This window comes from Eucalyptus grandis, chromosome 3, assembly GCF_016545825.1.
Source record: "Eucalyptus grandis isolate ANBG69807.140 chromosome 3, ASM1654582v1, whole genome shotgun sequence".
In the NCBI taxonomy this organism is placed as follows: domain Eukaryota; kingdom Viridiplantae; phylum Streptophyta; class Magnoliopsida; order Myrtales; family Myrtaceae; genus Eucalyptus; species Eucalyptus grandis.
In genome coordinates this window covers 9,826,644-9,845,148 of record NC_052614.1, presented here as the reverse complement: position 1 = coordinate 9,845,148, position 18,505 = coordinate 9,826,644, and the positions used below count along the sequence as shown (strand labels likewise).

Sequence of the window (18,505 nt, the reverse complement as noted above, 5' to 3'; positions counted from 1 at the left end):
TGCTTTCTGCTTCACTTCAAGGCGGATTGGATTGGGGATTGAGTGTGATTGGGGGATTTCTTTGATGCCACTGCCATGAATAAGAATAAATTGTCAGGTCACAGTAGCGGGTTGCCCCCCTCCCTCGGGTCGTTTGGCGGCGTTTCTCACCAATGAAATGCCTTCTTCATGAAGTTGGAGTTGTCGGCGGCGACGAGCTCCTTGTCCCCCGCCCCCGCCCCCGGCGCCCGGCGCCCGGCGGGGGCTCGGAAGAACCTGGTCCCCGATTTCAGACACGATAATAGCCGGATGCCCAATAACCCGCCTGGGAATCGCGGCCACTGCCGCGCCCATCATGAGATTCTGACCCTTCCTGATGATATTAGCTTCGATAGTGATCGCGGAGTCGTGGGGGGCGGCCATGAACCCTGACGTGGATGAGTTCAATTGGTCCTCCGCGACTTCGCCGCTTCAGATGGGAGAGCCTTTTGTTGCGCATCTGGCCAAACAATCGAACAGAAGATCCTATAAAAGGTTCAATCATAGCCCCACGTAAATACTCGGCATATGGGTCCACATAATTACTCGGCTCCATCGAAATCGGGCCGTTCATCTTGGGGAGTTGTCATAGAACGGGCCCCACTTTCTGCAAGCGGCACGTGCTCCTTTATTTCGGTCTGGATTATTCGGTAGGAGAGTCAAAAGCTGTCCGGATCATTTATAATGCAGAGCGAGTTTATTAGATCAAGAGAATTTAATTTTTCCGAAGTTCATGAGATTCTCGTCGAGTTCCACTAAAAATCACAAATTCTTATACAAACTCTAAATTCACTCTACTTAACCCAGATATACTTTTTTTATTTTATTTTATATATATTGTGAATTAGTTTATAATTGGATTATAGAGTGGACTGATATAAATTAAAATTTGATATTGAAAAAGGCTCACGTTTGCTATATATTGAAAGGCTCATGCTATCTTCACTTCTGAAATGGATATAATACTCAATTTATTGATTCGACAAAAATAAATTCCTCAACCAATGTATAACACTCAATTTTATACTAATGACATTCCCTCCACAATTGGAAAGTGAAGTACCTAAATTTTTTCAGCTGATCATAATTTGTGATCTTGATGGTTCATCTCATGTGATATTTTTACGTTTAACAATGTAAGAAATAACATTTTCCCCATGAATCATCTAAGTCAATGCACACGAAGAGAAGATATGAAGTCCAAAAAATAATGATTAGCTAACTTGGTTGCGGACCCTTCTACTTTTGACTTTGCTAATGAACCCTTACTAGTTAGTCAAAATCGGTCTTTCACTGTCCTCCCTCTCCCTCTCTCTATCCCCAGCAAAACCAGCGTGCCCATTGGTGTGAAATGAGCACCACCGGTGGTGAAGACGGCGGTGATGGTGACAGTGGCAGTGAAAGGCAATGTAGATGGCTTTGGTGGAGGATGAGAGAGCCGCCGGGCTGTCCACACGTAACCTTTAAAATGGAATTAGAAACCAGATAGGTAGACGGTGGAGCGAATTTGAAAAGGAATCTTGATAAAAAATTCCTCTTCAAAGTATGAAATTCTATATGATAAGCTCTAGTAGTTATCCTTTCAGTATATAATAGATATTCTTCCACATTCCGTATTCCATATTAGAAGGAACACGGACAATATTATGTGTATAACCCAATAAAAAAAGGAGGAAAGAAAGTTATGTAATTAGAATAGGAACATTCTTGTTTCGATAATATCAGCATCGTTTTCTAAAAACGTTTTGAGTATAGATAAAAGAAAAACGTTATATAGCCGTTATAAAATAATAAATAATTTATAAAGAAATAATTAAAAATGTTATAAAATCGTTAGAGAACTGTTATATATTAATGGGAGATGGAAATCATTCTAAAAATTGATGACGGTTGAAAATCGTTACAATAATTATGGCTTTTAGTATTTCAAAATTATCGAATTATTGAACGGGGGATCGTCTAGGCGGGACCGTCAGGCGGGTCACGGCGGACGCAGGGGGAGAGGCGTCGAGGGCGGACACGTTGGTGTAGAATTTATGAGAGCTACCGTAGTAGTGTTGCGTCGGCGGCATGCATCATGCATGGGGGCCAAACAATCGAACACGGGACCCTATGCCAGGGTCAATGATAGCCCACCTAATCACTTGGTATATAGGCCCACATAATTACTGGGCTCCATCGAAATCAGTCCGTTCATCCTGGGGAGTTGTCATAGAACGGGACCCACTTTCTCCAAGGGGAACGTGTTTCTTTACATCGGCTTGGATGTTTAGGTAGGAGAGTCAAAAGCTGTCCGAATCATTTACCGGCCGGCCAACCTGTTGCCCTCCTCCAGGACCCTTCATTGGGGGTTTACCAGCCTAATATGCTAGGAGAAGACAGTGACCTCCCTCCAGACGGGATCCCAGGGTTAGTAACCCTATGGCCAGAGAGCCCAGTGGGGTCTTTATCTCGTGTTTCTCCCCTCACTTCCCTGTAAATGGATTGTGGGGGAGACACCCTGGGATGACAATTTTAGGATGGAGCAGTTTAAGGATCTGCTTAGGTCCAACTTGGATGTTTAGGTAGGAGAGTCAAAAGCTGTCCGAATCATTTACGGTGTAGAGTGGGTTTATTAGAACAAGTGAATTTAATTTTTCTGAAGCTCATGAGATTCGCGTCGAGTTCGAATAAAAATCACAAATTCTTATACAAACTCTAGGAATGACAAACTCTAAATTCACTTTGCTTGACCTAGATAGTTTTTTTTTTTTTTTTTTAATATTATGAATTAGTTTATAATTGGATTATAGAGTGGACTAATATAAATTAAAATTTGATATTGAAAAAAGGTCATGTTTGCTCTATATTGAAAGACTCATGCTATCTTCACTTCTGAAATAGATATAACACTCAATTTATTGTGTCGACGAAAATTAAAAAGAAAAAAGGCATTCCTCAATAGATACTTAACACTCAATTTATACTAGGGAAAAAGCTACGAAAAATCCTGAGCTTTGCCCAAAGTGACACATTTACCCCAAACTTTTTTTTGTGACGTGAAAAACCCCAAACTTTCCAAACCGTGACACATTTACCCCATCAAGGGCATTTTTGTCTTTTTATTCTGTTTTTTCCTTTTTCCTTTTTTTTTTTCTTCTTCTTCCCTCCGCCGGCCATGGTGGAGCCGACGGAGGGAAGCCGGCGTCCGGCGACCTCGCCGGTGTTGGGCGAGGCGGGGACACCCTCGCCGACGAAGGCGAGGGCGGTCCTCGCCGGCGTCGGGCGAGGACGGCCCTCCCAGGATCCGGCGAGGGGACACACCTCGCCCGACGCAGCGAGGGCGGCCATCGCCGGTGTCGGGAGACGGCCCTCGCCCGACGCAGCGAGGGCGGCCATCGCCGGTGTCGGGCGAGGGCGGCCCTCGCCGAGATCCGGCGAGCGAGGACACCCTCGCCCGACGCAGGGGCGGCCCTCGCCGGCGACGGGCGAGGACGGCCCTCGCCCGATCCGAGGCGGACACCCTCGCCCGACGCAGCCAAGGCGGCCCTCGCCGGCGACGGGCGAGGGCGGCCCTTGCCAAATTTGGCGAGGCGGGGACACCCTCGCCCGCGCGAGCCGGGGCCGTCCTCGCCCGGCACGCGAGCAAGGCGGCCCTCGCCGGCGTCGGGCGAGGGCGGCCTTGGCCGGATCTAGCGAGGCACCCCTCGCCCGACGCGCGAGCGGGCGGCCCTCGCCCGACGCCGGCGAGCCGCCCAAGCCGAGGCGGCGAGGGTGACCCTCGTCCGACGCCGGCGAGGGCAGCCCTCGCCGGACGCCGGCTCCCTTCGCCCGGCCGGCCGGCGGAGGAAAGAGAGAAGGAAAAAAAATTTAAAAGTAAAAAAATTTTAAAAAATTTTTAAAAAATGAAAAGACCAAAATGCCCTCTAATTTTGGGGTAAATGTGTCACATAACGAAAGTTCAGGATTTTTCGTGTCACAAAAAAAAAAAAAAAAAGTTTGGGGTAAATGTGTCACGATTGGCAAAATTTGTGGTATTTCACGTCATAAAAAAGTTTGGGGTAAATGTGTCACTTTGGGCAAAGTTCAGGGTTTTTCGTGGCTTTTTCCCTTTATACTAATGACATTCCCTCCACATTGGAAGGTAAAGTACCTGAATTTTTCCAGCTGATCATAATTTGTGTTCTCGATTGTTCATCGTGATAATTGTTTTGGTACATCAAAAAGTTTAATGGTATAAGAAGTAACACATCTCCCATGAATCATCTAAGTCGATACACGTGAAGAGAAGATATGAAGTCCCAAAAATAATAATTAGTTAACTTGGTTGCGGGCCCTTCTACTCTGGACTTTACTAATATTGCGCAACTCACATATCGTTTTAAACTCAACTCCTCTTCTCTCTCTCTCTCTCTCTCTCTCTCTCTCTCTCTCTATTTGGCTCATAAAATCCAGATATTGGCATGTAGGATTATGTATATAGTTTTCTCATAAATTTAAATACTTTACTTTTCATCAGTGGAGGGAATGTCATTAATATAAATTAAAAGTAATTAGTCGACGAATAGGCTCGGTTAATAATTTGAACAAGGCTCGTTTTCACAACATGAGGTGAAACCCGCATTATAGAGAGAAAATCCAAGTACAAACTGTATGACACATCTAATTTTAGATGTCAACATGAATTGACTTGAATTAAAACATATTTCACCATAATTAATTCAATTATTTGGTATGTACAATCACAGTCAAGATGTTACATGTGAAGACGGATCGACATTAATTATGCACAAAACACGATCATAACACACCTAACACGGGGATAAGTACACTAATTGTGCCATAAGTTATGTACGGCGCTCACTTTGGTGCCAAAAGTTTCCGTCGGATCACTTAAAGTGCCAAATTGGAGGAAAAACGCTCACTTTGGTGCCACTGGCGAAAGATTCCGGCCTTCGGCGAAAGATTCCAGCAAAAATGATTTTTTTAAAAAAATAAAATCGATAAGCCTTTAAATGACGTCGTTTTCGGTCCACCTTAAGAAAACGACGTCGTTTTCGGTCCTCCTTAAGAAAACGACGTCGTTTTGCCGTCCTACGTGGATGGCTTCATGGAAACGACACTATTTAGCTTACACGGGGAAGAAATTAGGGTTTCGACGGGGTTGAAGTTGTGGCCGTCGTCGGGGTTGGGGTCGGAGTCGGGGTCGAAGTTGCGGCCGCCGAGTGGCCATCATCGAGGTCGAGGTCGGGGTCGAAGCTACGGCCGTCGAGTCGCCATCGTCGGGGTCGGGGTCGGGGTTTGAGCCGCGGCCGTCGAGTGGCCATCGTCGCGGTCGGGGTCGAGGTCGGGGTTGGAGCTACGGCCGCCGAGTGGCCATTGTCGGGTCGGGGTTGGGGTTGAGGTCGGGCCGCTGCCGTTGAGTGGCCATCGTCGGGGTTGGGGTCGAGGTCGGGGTCGAAGCCGTGGCCGCCAAGCGCAAGGACCGTTGAGGACGACGACGACGGTTGGAGATTAGGGTTTTGAATTGGGGGAGACACCAAACGGCGTCGTTTTGGTATTTGGATGCTGACTCAACTCTCCGACGAGCCACGTCGGCGTCAAAAATTAATAAAAAAGGCCATGTCGGATTTCCGGCCAATTTCGTCGGAGTTGGCACTAAAGTGAGCGTTTTCAATTTTTTGGCACTTAAGTGATCCGACGGAAACTTTTGGCACCAAAGTAAGCGCCGTACACAACTTATAGCACCATTAGTGTACTTATCCCCCTAACACGGATCACTGGCAATCACTGGGATTCGCCCCCAGTAGCCACCCTTCCAACATGGAAGGGGGAGGTGAAGGGTTCAAGTCCCCACCTTCTCAAGGGGGGATGGGGTGGGGACGCGTGAGTTTCAAGAGTGGGCTTCGACTCCCACGCCTGCAAGAGGTAAGGCAAAAGTCTGAGAGTGAGTGTAAAGTAGAAATAGAGTAGGACTGACTAAAAAAAAAAAAAAAAAAAAGAACACGAATCACTGGCCCTACGTACAGGCTACCCTCCTCCTCCTCCTCTTTGTTTGGCCTTTTGTTTTCCTCTACCTAACAAATTTGCAACTTGTACCTTGTTTGATAATTGTCCATGGCCATCAACCTGCCACCAGAACAAACAAAGGCAAACGTCAATAATATTAGGCTGTTAGAGTTTGTGAAATCTGAATTGCATCTTTCTTAGAAATGATTGGACGATAGTCCTTAATTTACCATGAGAATAGCACTTTCTTCTAAACCATAAAAAACCATATGATAATGATCTGTTCAGATGCAATTTAGCTTATGCCAGCATTCGTCAGAATTTCAAAACAACACTAGATGGAATTGGCCAGTCGGGAAAGGTAGCTGCCGTTGAGGCGTGCCGGCCCTGCCAAATCTTTATTGCTTTTATACGATATGAAGGGAGAGCTCATTCTCCACTGCATTAGACTTCACTCACAGGTCAAACAGCACCGCGCCCGTCCAACGCAAAAGTAGAGTTCACAGCCGCCGCCATGGACAACAAAGAGAAGAAGCTTCACGTAGCGATTTTCCCATGGCTCGCTTTCGGCCACATCTTGCCCTATCTCGAGGTCGCCACCTTCTTAGCTGAAAAGGGCCATCGTGTCTCCTTCATCTCCACCCCAAAAAACCTCCGGAAGCTCCCCACTGACCTCCCTCCCTCACTGACCCTCGTCGAGCTCCCCTTGCCTCGCGTTGATGGCCTCCCGGACTTGGCCGAGTCGACTGCCGAGCTGCCGATCAAAAAGGTCCCATACCTTAAGAAGGCCTACGACATGCTCGAGCCAGCCATCACGGAGTTCCTTCAACGGTCGGGCGTGGACTGGATAATCCATGACTTCGCCGCGCATTGGTTGCCGCGAGTGGTAAGCCAAATCGGCATCAACTCGGCATTCTTTAACATAACCAGCGCTACTTCTCCCGCTTTCCTCGGACCGCCTTCCCTCTTGATCGAGGGCCCGGTCCCAAGGCCAGAGGACTTGACCGTCGTTCCCAAGTGGATCGATTACCCGTCCAAGGTCAGGTTCAAGCTCTACGAGATGCTCCAAAACCATGATGGCATGGACCCGGGAGTGTCGGATTTTCAGAGGATCGGCGAGTCGATTCGCGGTTCCAAGTTCGTGGCCGTGAGGAGCTGCCCCGAGTTTGAGGCCGATCCACTGAGGCTGCTCGAGAAGCTTTACGGAAAACCCGTGGTCCCCGTGGGCTTATTGCCACCCCGCCGCAAACGCAGCAGCGAAGACGAAAGATGGGTCGAGCTGAAAAGATGGCTTGACGATAAGAAAGAGAAGTCGGTCTTCTACATCGGCCTCGGCACCGAGGTCAACATTAGCCCGGAGATGATAGTGGAGCTGGCCGGAGGGATCGAGAAGTCGGGTTTGCCCTTCGTTTGGGTGGTGGGTCAGAGGCCCGGCCCGGAGAACATACCTCCTGGGTTCGAAAGTCAGGTCGCCGGCCGGGGTTATATGTGGATGGGTTGGGCTCCTCAGGCCGAAATCCTGGCCCACCCGGCAATCGGAGGAATCTTGAGCCACTGCGGCTGGAGCTCCGCCATCGAGTCGCTCGGGCAAGGCCGGCCGCTGATTCTATTCTCTGGAGCGAATTCCGACCAAGGCTTGATGGGCAGGCTGTTCGAAGAGAGAGGGGTCGGGTTCGAGGTGCCGAGGGACGAGGCCGATGGGTCGTTCACTAGCGACTCGCTGGCCCAGACGATTCGGCGGGTCATGGTGGAGCCGGAGGGAGAGCAAGTGAGGGCAAACGCATGGGCCATGAGGAGATATTCGGCAATTACGAGTTGCAAAACAAGTATCTGGAGAAGCTCGCTCAGGTCATGTTAGCTTAGTCGGGAGCATATGGGATGGGGCCACGTTCGTTCCTCGTGTACGAGAAAGATAATATTATGGTTTAAAATTAAATAAAGGGCTTGTACGATAAGCTCCTTTCTAGTTGTTAATCATGTACTGCAGGGACATGGTAGTTTGCCATCGAAGCAGATATTTCACCTTGGTTATCCGTTCACGCATTTACTCTATAAAGTTTATGTATTTACCTACTATTGATCATATCTGCATGATTAATTTTAAGACTTAATTGCACATTTTAAAAGTTTCATCACTCAATTTTATTTCTGTGACAAATTTTAGGGTTTCATTCCTATCATCACTTGCTAACAAAAAAATAATAAAGCCTAAAAATAAGAAATTCAATTGTTCGCGCTCTTAGCAATTAGCATATTCGAACCAATTACTATGCGTAGACTTGGGGATGAGTAAAACTAAAACTCTGTCATTCTTTCTTGCCAAGATGATAAGGGATTGATGAAAAATAAAATGCAGAGGTTCCTCAAACATACCCGGGCAGTGAATGGGACGGTCAAGTTTGCTGTCCGTTTTGGGTGGTAGGGCGGACGGCTTGCGCCGGCATAATCCCTTCCGGGTCCGAACGTTTGGGTGTCAAGTTGAGGCTTCGTCTGGGTGGGCTGGGCCCCTCAGCTCGACACCCTCGCCCACTTGTCGCGATCGGTGGGTTCTTGGCGCATCACATGTGGAGCTCAGTCGTAGAGGCACTCGAACAGGCCAGGCAGTAGGCACTGATCTTGTTTAGTTGGGGGGGGGAGAGCTCGAACAATGGCCAACGGCGAGACCAATGGATGAGATGCGAGTTGAATAAAAGGTGTCAAGGGATGACTGAGACGAGCCATTCACAAATGTAAGATGAAAGTCGGCAGAGGACGACTTATCTATTTCCAATGCGCAGTGAACAATTTACCCCGAAACTATCGTTGAATTGCGGATGAATTACGAACAAAAATATTTCATGTTGGTTTGAATGTAATTACGAGGAAAACATCCGATTTTTACAGCGTAAATGCCAATTGTTCTCGTAAAGGAGAAATGTAACGCATTCTTTTTCTTTGATGGAAATGGGACAATAAAATGAGAAGAATTTCTAAGTGTACGTTCTGTCAACCCTCTCAACGGTTGTTTTCAAGAGTATTTTATATGACTCCCTCATACTCTTTCAAATGGTGTCTTTTCATCGTAACATATTAAGACGAAACAGTACGTTTTTATCGCATCCTATCATGGATGTACTAATTAAGTACAACAACAAATGACTCGGTAGCCAAGGACGAGCGCACAGGCCATGAGGGGATATTTGGTGATGTGGAGTCGCAATTTGAGTATTTAATTGAGTTTGCTCGGGCGATTGAAAAGGGCAGAGCCTTGAGCCGATGAACTCGTAGTCTTAGAATGGGCCAAACTCGTTTGAGGCACCAACCTCGATTATTACTATGTCCATCAAAATCGATTTGATTATATCAATATATTAACACAACACGCCCTAAATCAACCCTTTAATTAAGTGATTCCTATTTAATATCCAGTAATGATCTATCCTAACAAGACTTAAGTCATCGACATTTCCATTAAAACTAAAACCTTTGCTTTCTTCTTTTGCATATAAGAAACATTGCTCGGGCATGAGCGATGGTTCGTCGGACCAGAGAAAGCAGAGTTAGTTGTGAGTCGAGCATGAGCGAAGTTTTTAGAGAGAGAGAGAGAGAGAGAGGCAGGTTGGGCATGGGGTTACAGAGATGGAAAGCTCGGGCTGGATCAACTCTCGGGCACCATGGATTGACCCGACTCCATCCAACCCTTGACTTGTTCTTTAAGGCAATATCACATTATAGGGTTAACACCACAAAGAAAAACCCACATGTACTCACTGTCCGTAACACAAATACCTCAATTTTTTTTTTTTGTTTTACTAAAACCACTAAACTTGCCCACCGTGACACATATATCTCGAATTTTTTTGTGTCGTTACGAAACCTAAATTTATACTAGTATGATAAGAATATCTTGGATGTAATTGAAATAAATGGTACATATATCACGCATGCATAAATTTGAGTTTTTTTGTGATATTTCTGTCATAGTATAAGATTAGGGCTTTCGGTGACATAAAAAAAAATTGGGATATTTTTGCTGCATAATTTTAGTTTGATGAATCTAGCTGTTATTTCGATCATTACGGCAGACAAGTTGATGAATTTTGGGCCAAACTTTGCAATGAAGCTTTTATTGTTTTTGGCGCAAGCGTTGCTTGGAAGATAAATAGTAAAATACCAAGAGGTAACTCGATCTCTAGACTAGGCATTCTCGAAGTATTATTCTAAAGAAATGTGGGAGAGTGGGTTCATTACACCGCTATGAACCCAACCGTGAGTTTTTTTTCCTAGCAAATGTCACGTAGGCTCACTTGATTAGATCAAGTCAATTGTGTTATGCGACAAATTACAGTATTTTCTTTGTCTAGGAAGTGTTGCATAGGCTCGCTGCATTAGATCAAGCCGATTGCACTATGCGACAAGTTACATAATTTGATAAATATTTTCCTAAAAAATAAAAGATCATTATTATTGAGCAGAAATATTAGTCAGTTGAAAATGTTTGTATCGTCATAATTGTTCATGCCTAAATATTTTCTACTGATGATGGAGATATTTCTCGTTAATCCATCTTCTTCAACGATGCGAATATTGTTTTTAAGGTAGGAAAATATTACAATTCATGCACTATCGATGATTTGTATAAACTACTGATAAAAATGATATTGTAGAAACCCTACTCGAAATTATCTCCTTCATGAAATTCACCAAAGGCATAGATGCGAGAGTGATGTTAATATCTAAATTTTAGCAATCCAACTATTTATTTATCGCATAAAAATTAGGAATTAATTTTTAACTACTAAACAAAAATATGAGAATTAAGTTGCATAGCATATATTTTTAAGAGCATTTATTTTTTATTATTCTATTTGCATTGGGCCGGGATGTATGAGCTTTAATAAATGGTTTTGAGTTTTAATTTGACAAGTTGGACTAAGTTCACAGAGAAAAGGAATTGGCCCAAGCCTATTATTCTTCGATGGTCAAAAATTGACTTACGAAGTGATGAGTTAGAGCTTGTCTCATTAACTATCCAAATAGTACACGATTCTGATTTTTGTTCTCGGAAGCGGTTTGGGAACAAAATCGCATTTGGTAAAATTTTTGTTCTGGAACAAATTTCTATTTTTTTGTTCTCGGAAATAGATTTGGAACATAATCAAGAATAATAATAAAAAAATTGATTCTTATTCCCGAGAACAAATCTAAGAATCAAGACCATATTTCTCTACTTCATAAAAGTAAGGTATTTCTCCCGATACTTTACAAACCAATTAGTTGTGACTCATATATAAGAATCTTTTGTATGTTAAATACTTGAATCTTAAGTCACAAGAGCCGAGCTAGGTTTAGGTTGACTAATCCATTAGCTAAACTCTTAGATGGATTCAACTTCCTTTGGGGAGGTCGTGACAAGTGCAAATGAACCAAAAAAGGAAATTGGCAAAAATGATTCATTAATTTTGGCCTGCTATTTAATGTCGTTTGTAAACATTAAATTTGTTCAAGATTGTATATTACAAAAGTTCACGACCACGTTAAACAAATTGTCACTGGTTGCCCCAAGTTGCGAGCCGAGTGTGAACTCGGCATTCTTTAGTGCATTCAGTGTTACTACTCTCGCTTTCCACGAACCACCTTTCGTCTTGATCAATGGCCCGAGCTGAAGGCTTGAGGACTTGACCGCCATTCCCGAGTGGATAGATTACCTGTCCAAGGTCAGATTCAGGCTCCACGAGATAGTAACTCACCAGGATTGCATGGACACCGGAGTTTCTAATTTTCAGCGGGCTGCCGAGTAGATTCGGGGTTCCAAGTTCGTGGCCGTGAGGAGCTGGGGCGAGATCGATGCTGATCCGCTGAGGTTACTTCAGAAGCTTTATGGAAAACCTGTGGTCCCTGTGGGCTTATTGCCACCCCGCCGCAAATGCGGCAGCGGAGACAAGAGATGGGTCGAGCCGAAAAGATGGCTTGACGATAAGAAAGAGAAGTCAGTCTTCTATGTCGGGCTTCGCATCAAGGTTAACATCAGTCGGGAGATGATGCCGAAGCTCGCGGCAGGGATCGAGAAGTTGGGGTTGCTGTTTGTTTGGGTGGTGGGTCGGAGGCCAGGCCAGGAGATTATACCTTCCGGATTCGAAAGTTGGGTCTTGGGCCGAGGTTATTTGTGGATGGGTTGGGCTCCTCAGGCCGAAATTCTTGCTCACGCGGCAATTGGAGGGTTCTTGACCCATTGTGGTTGGAGCTCCGCCATTGAGGCGCTCGGGCGAGGCCGGCCACTGATTCTGTTTTCCATAGTGAATTCTGACCAGGGGTTGATGGCAAGGCTGCTTGAACAGAGAGGGGGTTTGAGGTGCCAAGGGACGAGCTTGACAAGTTGTTCTCGAGTGGCTCAGAGTGAGTTTGGTAACGTTTATGCTTTTGGGGAACAATTTTTTCAAATACTTTTTTTCATTTCTACTCCTGGGAATAGTTCTAAGCATTTGAACACGTTTAGTAATTACATAAAATTTTTGCTACCAAAAAGAGAAATGCGTTTGGTACGATCCCATATATTTTTGTAACTTAAAATTTCTTTTAATTCATTAATAATTTATTGCAATTTTCATTTTCTTCTCTCCTTCAGCCGGTCGTTGGTTGGTGACCGGCCAGACAAGGGCTGGCAAGGTCATCACAAGCATCACTGTGACTGGGCAAGGCGACCTTGCTTGGCCAAGGTGAGGTCGAGCCTTGCCTAGCCACTGCAAGGTCGACATCACCTTCACAGTGTCTGATAAGCTCAGGGTGACCTCGCCAGAGGCCAGCAAGGCTCTAGCAAAGTCATTGGGCCTCGTTTGGCTCGCTAGAGCCTTGTCTGGCTAGTTGCCGGTTGACACCGAGCCAACGACCGGCTTGGGAAGAAGAGAGAAAGAGAAAAAAAAAAAAAAGAAACAAAGAAGAAAAGAAAAGGGAAAAACATAAGCTTGATTTTTGTATTTTGATTATTATTTTTGGAATTGCTCTCATAAATAATAAGCAATTTTCTTTTGCTTCTTGTTTTTACTTCGAATTTGTTCGCGGGAACCAATTTGTTCCCGAGAATAAAAAACTTATCAAACGCATTTCTATTCTATTTATACTCTTTGGAACAAAAAAAACAAACACTTATTCTCGAGAGCGTTACCAAACGTAGTCTCAATGGCTGAGATGATTAGGCGGGTCATGGTGGAGCCAGAGGGAGAGGAGGTGAGGGCAAAGGCATGGGCCACAAGGGAGACACTTGACAATTTCGAGCTGCTAAACAAGTATTTGGAGAAGCTCCTCAGGTCATGTTAGTTTAGTTGGGAGCATGTGGGATGGGCCAAGTTTGTTCCCCGGGTACGGGACAAGATAAGATAATTGTGTGGCTTGAAATTAAACTAATGACTTCATACAAGAAGCAGATATTCAGTATGGTTATCCGTTTATATGTGCACCCTATAAAGTTTTATGTATTTCCTTCCAGTTGGTTAGTGCTACAAAATTATATGACAAATCGAGGAATAGCCCTTTGCACAGGCCAAAATACTAATTTTTAGTAAAAGTTAGAGAAATGATTAAATAATAGTTTTAAGTTACTTTGAGAATAATAGTTTATTTTAAATCACAAAAAAATCAAATAACAAATAATTATAAATTATTGTGGAGCCTACTTCTTCAAAAATCCGAGCTCATAACCAATTGTTATTGTTACGATAACTCAAAATTATTATGTTAGCATAACTCTAAAAACTAAAAGACAAAAAGTAAGAAGTCTCTTCTACCATAACTTGCTACCGATAAAATAGTGAAGTCCCGAAAGCAAGAAATTCAATGTTAGTGTTACCGACTCCCTCGCACTCTTAGCATATTATGGATCAATTACTATGCATAGACCTGGGGATGAGTAAAGATGAAAGGAATTGGCTAATATAACAGTTTTTGTGCTATCTTGAGAATAAAATTATTTATTATTGGATTTTTTGTGATTCGGAATAAACTATTATTTTCACAATAAATTAAAAACTGTTACCCAATCACTTCTCAAGCTAAAACTTGATTGTTCTTTCTTGCCAAAATGATTGGAAGTCCGGTTATCGAGTCAAGGCTTTGTCTAGGTGGGTTGGGCTCCTCAGCTCAACATCCCAGCCCACTAGTCGATCGTCGGGTTCTTGGCGCGTCGTCGTGTTGGAGCTTGGTTGTAGAGGCACTCGCGGAGGGCTAGGCGCCAATCTTGTTCACCAGGGGAGCTCGGACCATCGGCTGATGGTGAGACTAATGGATGAGATGCGAGTCGAACAAGAGGTGCTAACGGATGACCGAGAGGGGGCCATTCAATAGCGACCTAGTAGCCTACACGATAAGGCGGGTCAGTGGAGCCAGAGGGAGAGGAGCTGAGGACGAGGGCATGGGTTGTGGGGAGATATGTGGCGACATGAAGTTGCAACTTGAGAATTTGGATGGGTTCCCTCGGGTACTTGAAAGGGGCAGAGCCCTCAGTCGTTGAACTTGTGATCCTAGAATGGGGCCAAACTCATTTAAGACGCCATCCTCAATTATTTTTGCCATTAAGGGGCAACAGCGGCTCCATCACTTAGAGAAGGGCCGTGCATGACGCCGTGCATGACAAAAACGAACTATTCTAATAATACATTAAAGAATAGAATTCAAGTACCAATTAGAATCGTACGCAGAAAACATTGCGTGAAATAAATTTGACCTCCACCCATTATTCGAGTTTGCGTGTATAAAAAATCCACGGAGATTCGATGACAATTATACTAACTCAATTCCCTCACATATTGATAATGTATTTCCGAAACATAAGGCTTGGCTTAGACCTTGTTATGCCCTTAACTACCTTCCAATGAGGCGATTTCTGAATGGATATTTGTTCCTAAAAAGGCATAAATGTGAAAAACGTATAGTAGAATAACTGTGCTCGAGAGGGAAAATCCTTAAAATTTGTGGGATAATGTGATAAATAACAAGACGCACTTTCCGGGGCAGCTCATCGATTTTGGTGCAAGCGTTGCTTTGAAAATAAATATCAAGAGACCGACTCAAGTATCTAAAGACCGGGGCATTCTCGAACTACTTAGTACAGCAATCAATATTCCTAGGGAGGTGAGTCCTTATTTTTAAGACATCCAAGTTAAATGAACCCTTTCTTTCGGCCGCATAGCAAATTAACAAGACTTGGCTCCGCTCGTTTTACGTAAAACATATCATTTTTAGAAATTATCTTTTGAAAAGGTTTTTTTTTTTTTTTTCAGAAAAATGATTATATTTTTTTTATATTTAATTGAAACTTGAAAATGAATTAAACAAATATTTTTCTCTATTCGATATGAAAATTTTGATTTAATTTTCCTCCGTGCATTCTTTTAGATAATTTTTTTACTTCTTAAAATATTCAAAATTTTACTTTTTTAACTTATTTATTTTTTTGCTTTTATTTTTCTTTACCTCCTCCTTCTTCTTTTGTCAATCACCAACCATGATGATGCTCAACGATCAGCCAAAGTGGAGCTCGAGCACTCAGGCTTGCCAAAGGCTTACACTCGCCAATCTGGCAAGCGGCCAACTCGAGTTAAACGATGGTTGGTTGTCGGCTATTGTTGTGTTTGGCAACTAGTCAAAATAAAAGGAGAAAAAAAGAAGAAAAAGAACTAAAAATTAGAATTTTCTGAAAAAGAAAAAAAGGAAAGAAAAAGGGGTTAGTAAAGGTGTGAGATAAGAGAAAATGAGCATGAAAAATATTTTCTGCTTGAAAATGCTTTCCCTCTTGAAAAGCTAAAAACATTTTTCCTATCTTAGAGATCTTTTTTCTATTGATAGAAAATATTTTTTCCAACCAGTTCATTTTTGTGAAACCAATATCGAAAAATTAAAAAAAAAACATTTTTTTTAGAAGTAGTTTTCGGCTAAATGAACGGGGGCCTAAGATTTTTTGCTTTCTTCTTTTGCGTATAACAAACATTCGTTCGGATGTCACAATGCCATTCACGTGAAAATTCGCACGTGCGCAAGGAAGGAGACTAATCTCACTCTCTCCCGGTACGTGCGCCTAGTAGAGGCACGTGCGCGCTCCACCGATAGCCGGTTTCTCTTTTAAAGTCTCTCTCCACTTCGTCTTCCTTCCACACACTGCCATGGAAAACAAAGAGAAGCTCCACGTTGCGATGTTCCCATGGCTCGCTTACGGCCACCTCATGCCCTTCCTCGAGGTCGCCACCTTCTTAGCTCGAAAGGGTCATCGCGTCTCCTTCATCTCCACCCCGAAAACCTCCAAAGCTCCCCGCGAACCTCCCTCCCTCGATAACCCTCGTTGAGCTTCCCTTGCCTCGCGTCCATGGCCTCCCCGACTCTGCCGAGTCGACCTCCGAGCTGCTGCATAACATGGTCCCTTACCTTAAGAAGGCATACGACATGCTCGAGCCAGCTGTTGCCGAGTTCCTTGCGAACTCGGACGTCGACTGGGTGATCCAAGACTTCATGTCTTTCTGGTTACCCCAAAAGGCGAGACGACTGGGTGTTAAATCGGCGTTCTTCTGCATATTGAGTGCTAGCACCCTCGTCTTCGGCGGCCCGCCATCCCTTTTGATCGACAGTCAGGTCCGAGCCAAGGCGGCAGAGGACTTGACGGTCGTTCCCCAGTGGGTTACTTACCCCACTAAAGTCGCGTTTAGGCTTCACGAGGTGATTAACGAAGAGGATATGGTGGACTCTGACACTAACATGTCCGTTTTCGAAAGGCTTGGCAGGTTGATACAGGGTTGTGAAATAGTGGCCACAAGAACCTGTAGCGAGTTTGAGGCCGAGCCATTGAGTCTACTTAAGAAGCTTTACGGAAGAGCCGTGGTTCCGATGGGGCTTTTGCCGCCCCAGAATAAAAGCCGGCACGAAGGAGACGGGAGGTGGAGTGAGCTAAAGCAATGGTTGGATGATAGGGAAGAGAAGTCGGTGTTCTACATCGCCCTCGGCACTGAGGTGGCTTTGAGTCAAGAGTTAATGCACGAGTTGGCATGTGGAATTGAAAAGTCAGGTTTGCCCTTCGTCTGGGTGGTAGGCCGAAAGGCCGGTCCCGGCAGTATCCCTTCCAGCTTCGAAAGCCGGGTGTCAGGTCGAGGCTTCGTCTGGGTGGGTTGGGCTCCTCAGCTAGACATCCTAGCCCACCCGTCGGTCGGCGGGTTCTTGACGCATTGTGGGTGGAGCTCGGTCATAGAGGCCCTCGGGCAGGGCCGGGCGCTAATCTTGTTTTCCGAGGGGCACTCAGACCAAGGACTTGTGGCAAGGCTGATGGACGAGAGGCGGGTCGGGTCAGAGGTACCAAGAAATGACCGAGACGGGTCGTTCACGGGCGACTCGGTAGCCAAGACGATAAGGCGGGTCATGGTGGAGCCGGAGGGAGAGGAGTTGAGGGCAAACGCATGGGCCATGAGGGAGATATTCGGCAACGTAGAGCTGCAGCACAAGTATCTAGAGGAGTTCGCTCAAGTACTTGAAGAGGGCAGAGCCACAAGTTGATGATATGATCATGTCGGCCTAGAATTTTCTGCGTGAGTGTGCTCTTTTTAGTTCTGGGTGCGATTGTACATCACTCAGGAGTAAATGCTGGGTCCATCTAAGTCTGCTCTGTTCAAGCAGCACATGCCCTTCTTTTTTCAGGCTGAACACCCCCCGACTCTCAACTACCATTTTAATTCGGGTATAAATATAGCAGCTGTTCCGTTCTTGATGGCAGACGAGTGGATGAATTTGGGCCACAATTTGCAGTGAAGCTTTTACTGTTTTTGGTGCAATTCGATCTCTAGGCCAAGCATTCTTGAACTATTATTCTAATGGAATATAGGAGAGTGAGTTCATTGTACCGCTATGAACCCAACCATCAGTCTGTCTTTTTTTTTCCTTGCTAGCAAATGTTGGGGAGGCTCGCTCAATTAGATTAAACCCATTATATTATGCGACAAGTTACATGATTCGAGGGATATTTTTTTTAAAAAAGACCATTTCTATTGCACAAAAATATTAGTTAATAGAAAATATTTGCGTTATCGTAACAGTCTTTACTTGAAGATTTTATATTAACGAAAAAGATATTTTTTGCTGGCCCGCTTTCTTAAATGATGCAAAGATTGTTTTTAAGTTAGGAAAATAATTTCTCAATCAACTATTCTTCATGAATCAAATTTCAGAAATGCATGTTGAGCGCCGCAAATAAAACACACCGGGTTCTATAGAATTTCTACACTATCAATAACTTGAATGAATTACGAATAAAATGGATATTATAAAAATCCCATTTGACATTTATCTTTTTCTTCACAAAAGTCACCAAAAGCATTGATGCGAGAGTGCATGCGTCATAAAAGTATAAAAAATGATTAATGAACTTCGATTTAATATTTAATATTATCCTTGAAATTTAAATTTGTTCAAGATTTAATATTTATCAAAATTCAAGTCCCATTAAATTTAAAATTCAAGAATTATATCGAATAAATTAAATAAAAATATTATA

General features: G+C 44.1%; 1 protein-coding gene across 1 annotated transcript; it reads left to right on the top strand.

Annotated features, from left to right (window-relative positions):
• The first annotated feature begins 14,296 nt into the window (after positions 1 to 14,296).
• LOC120291630 (UDP-glycosyltransferase 91C1-like) lies at positions 14,297 to 17,763 on the top strand. Its single transcript, XM_039309292.1, has 3 exons — positions 14,297 to 14,455; positions 16,228 to 17,481; positions 17,653 to 17,763. Exons 1-3 carry the CDS (start codon positions 14,297 to 14,299, stop codon positions 17,761 to 17,763), a joined length of 1,524 nt encoding a protein of 507 aa, XP_039165226.1.
• Positions 17,764 to 18,505: the final 742 nt, after the last annotated feature.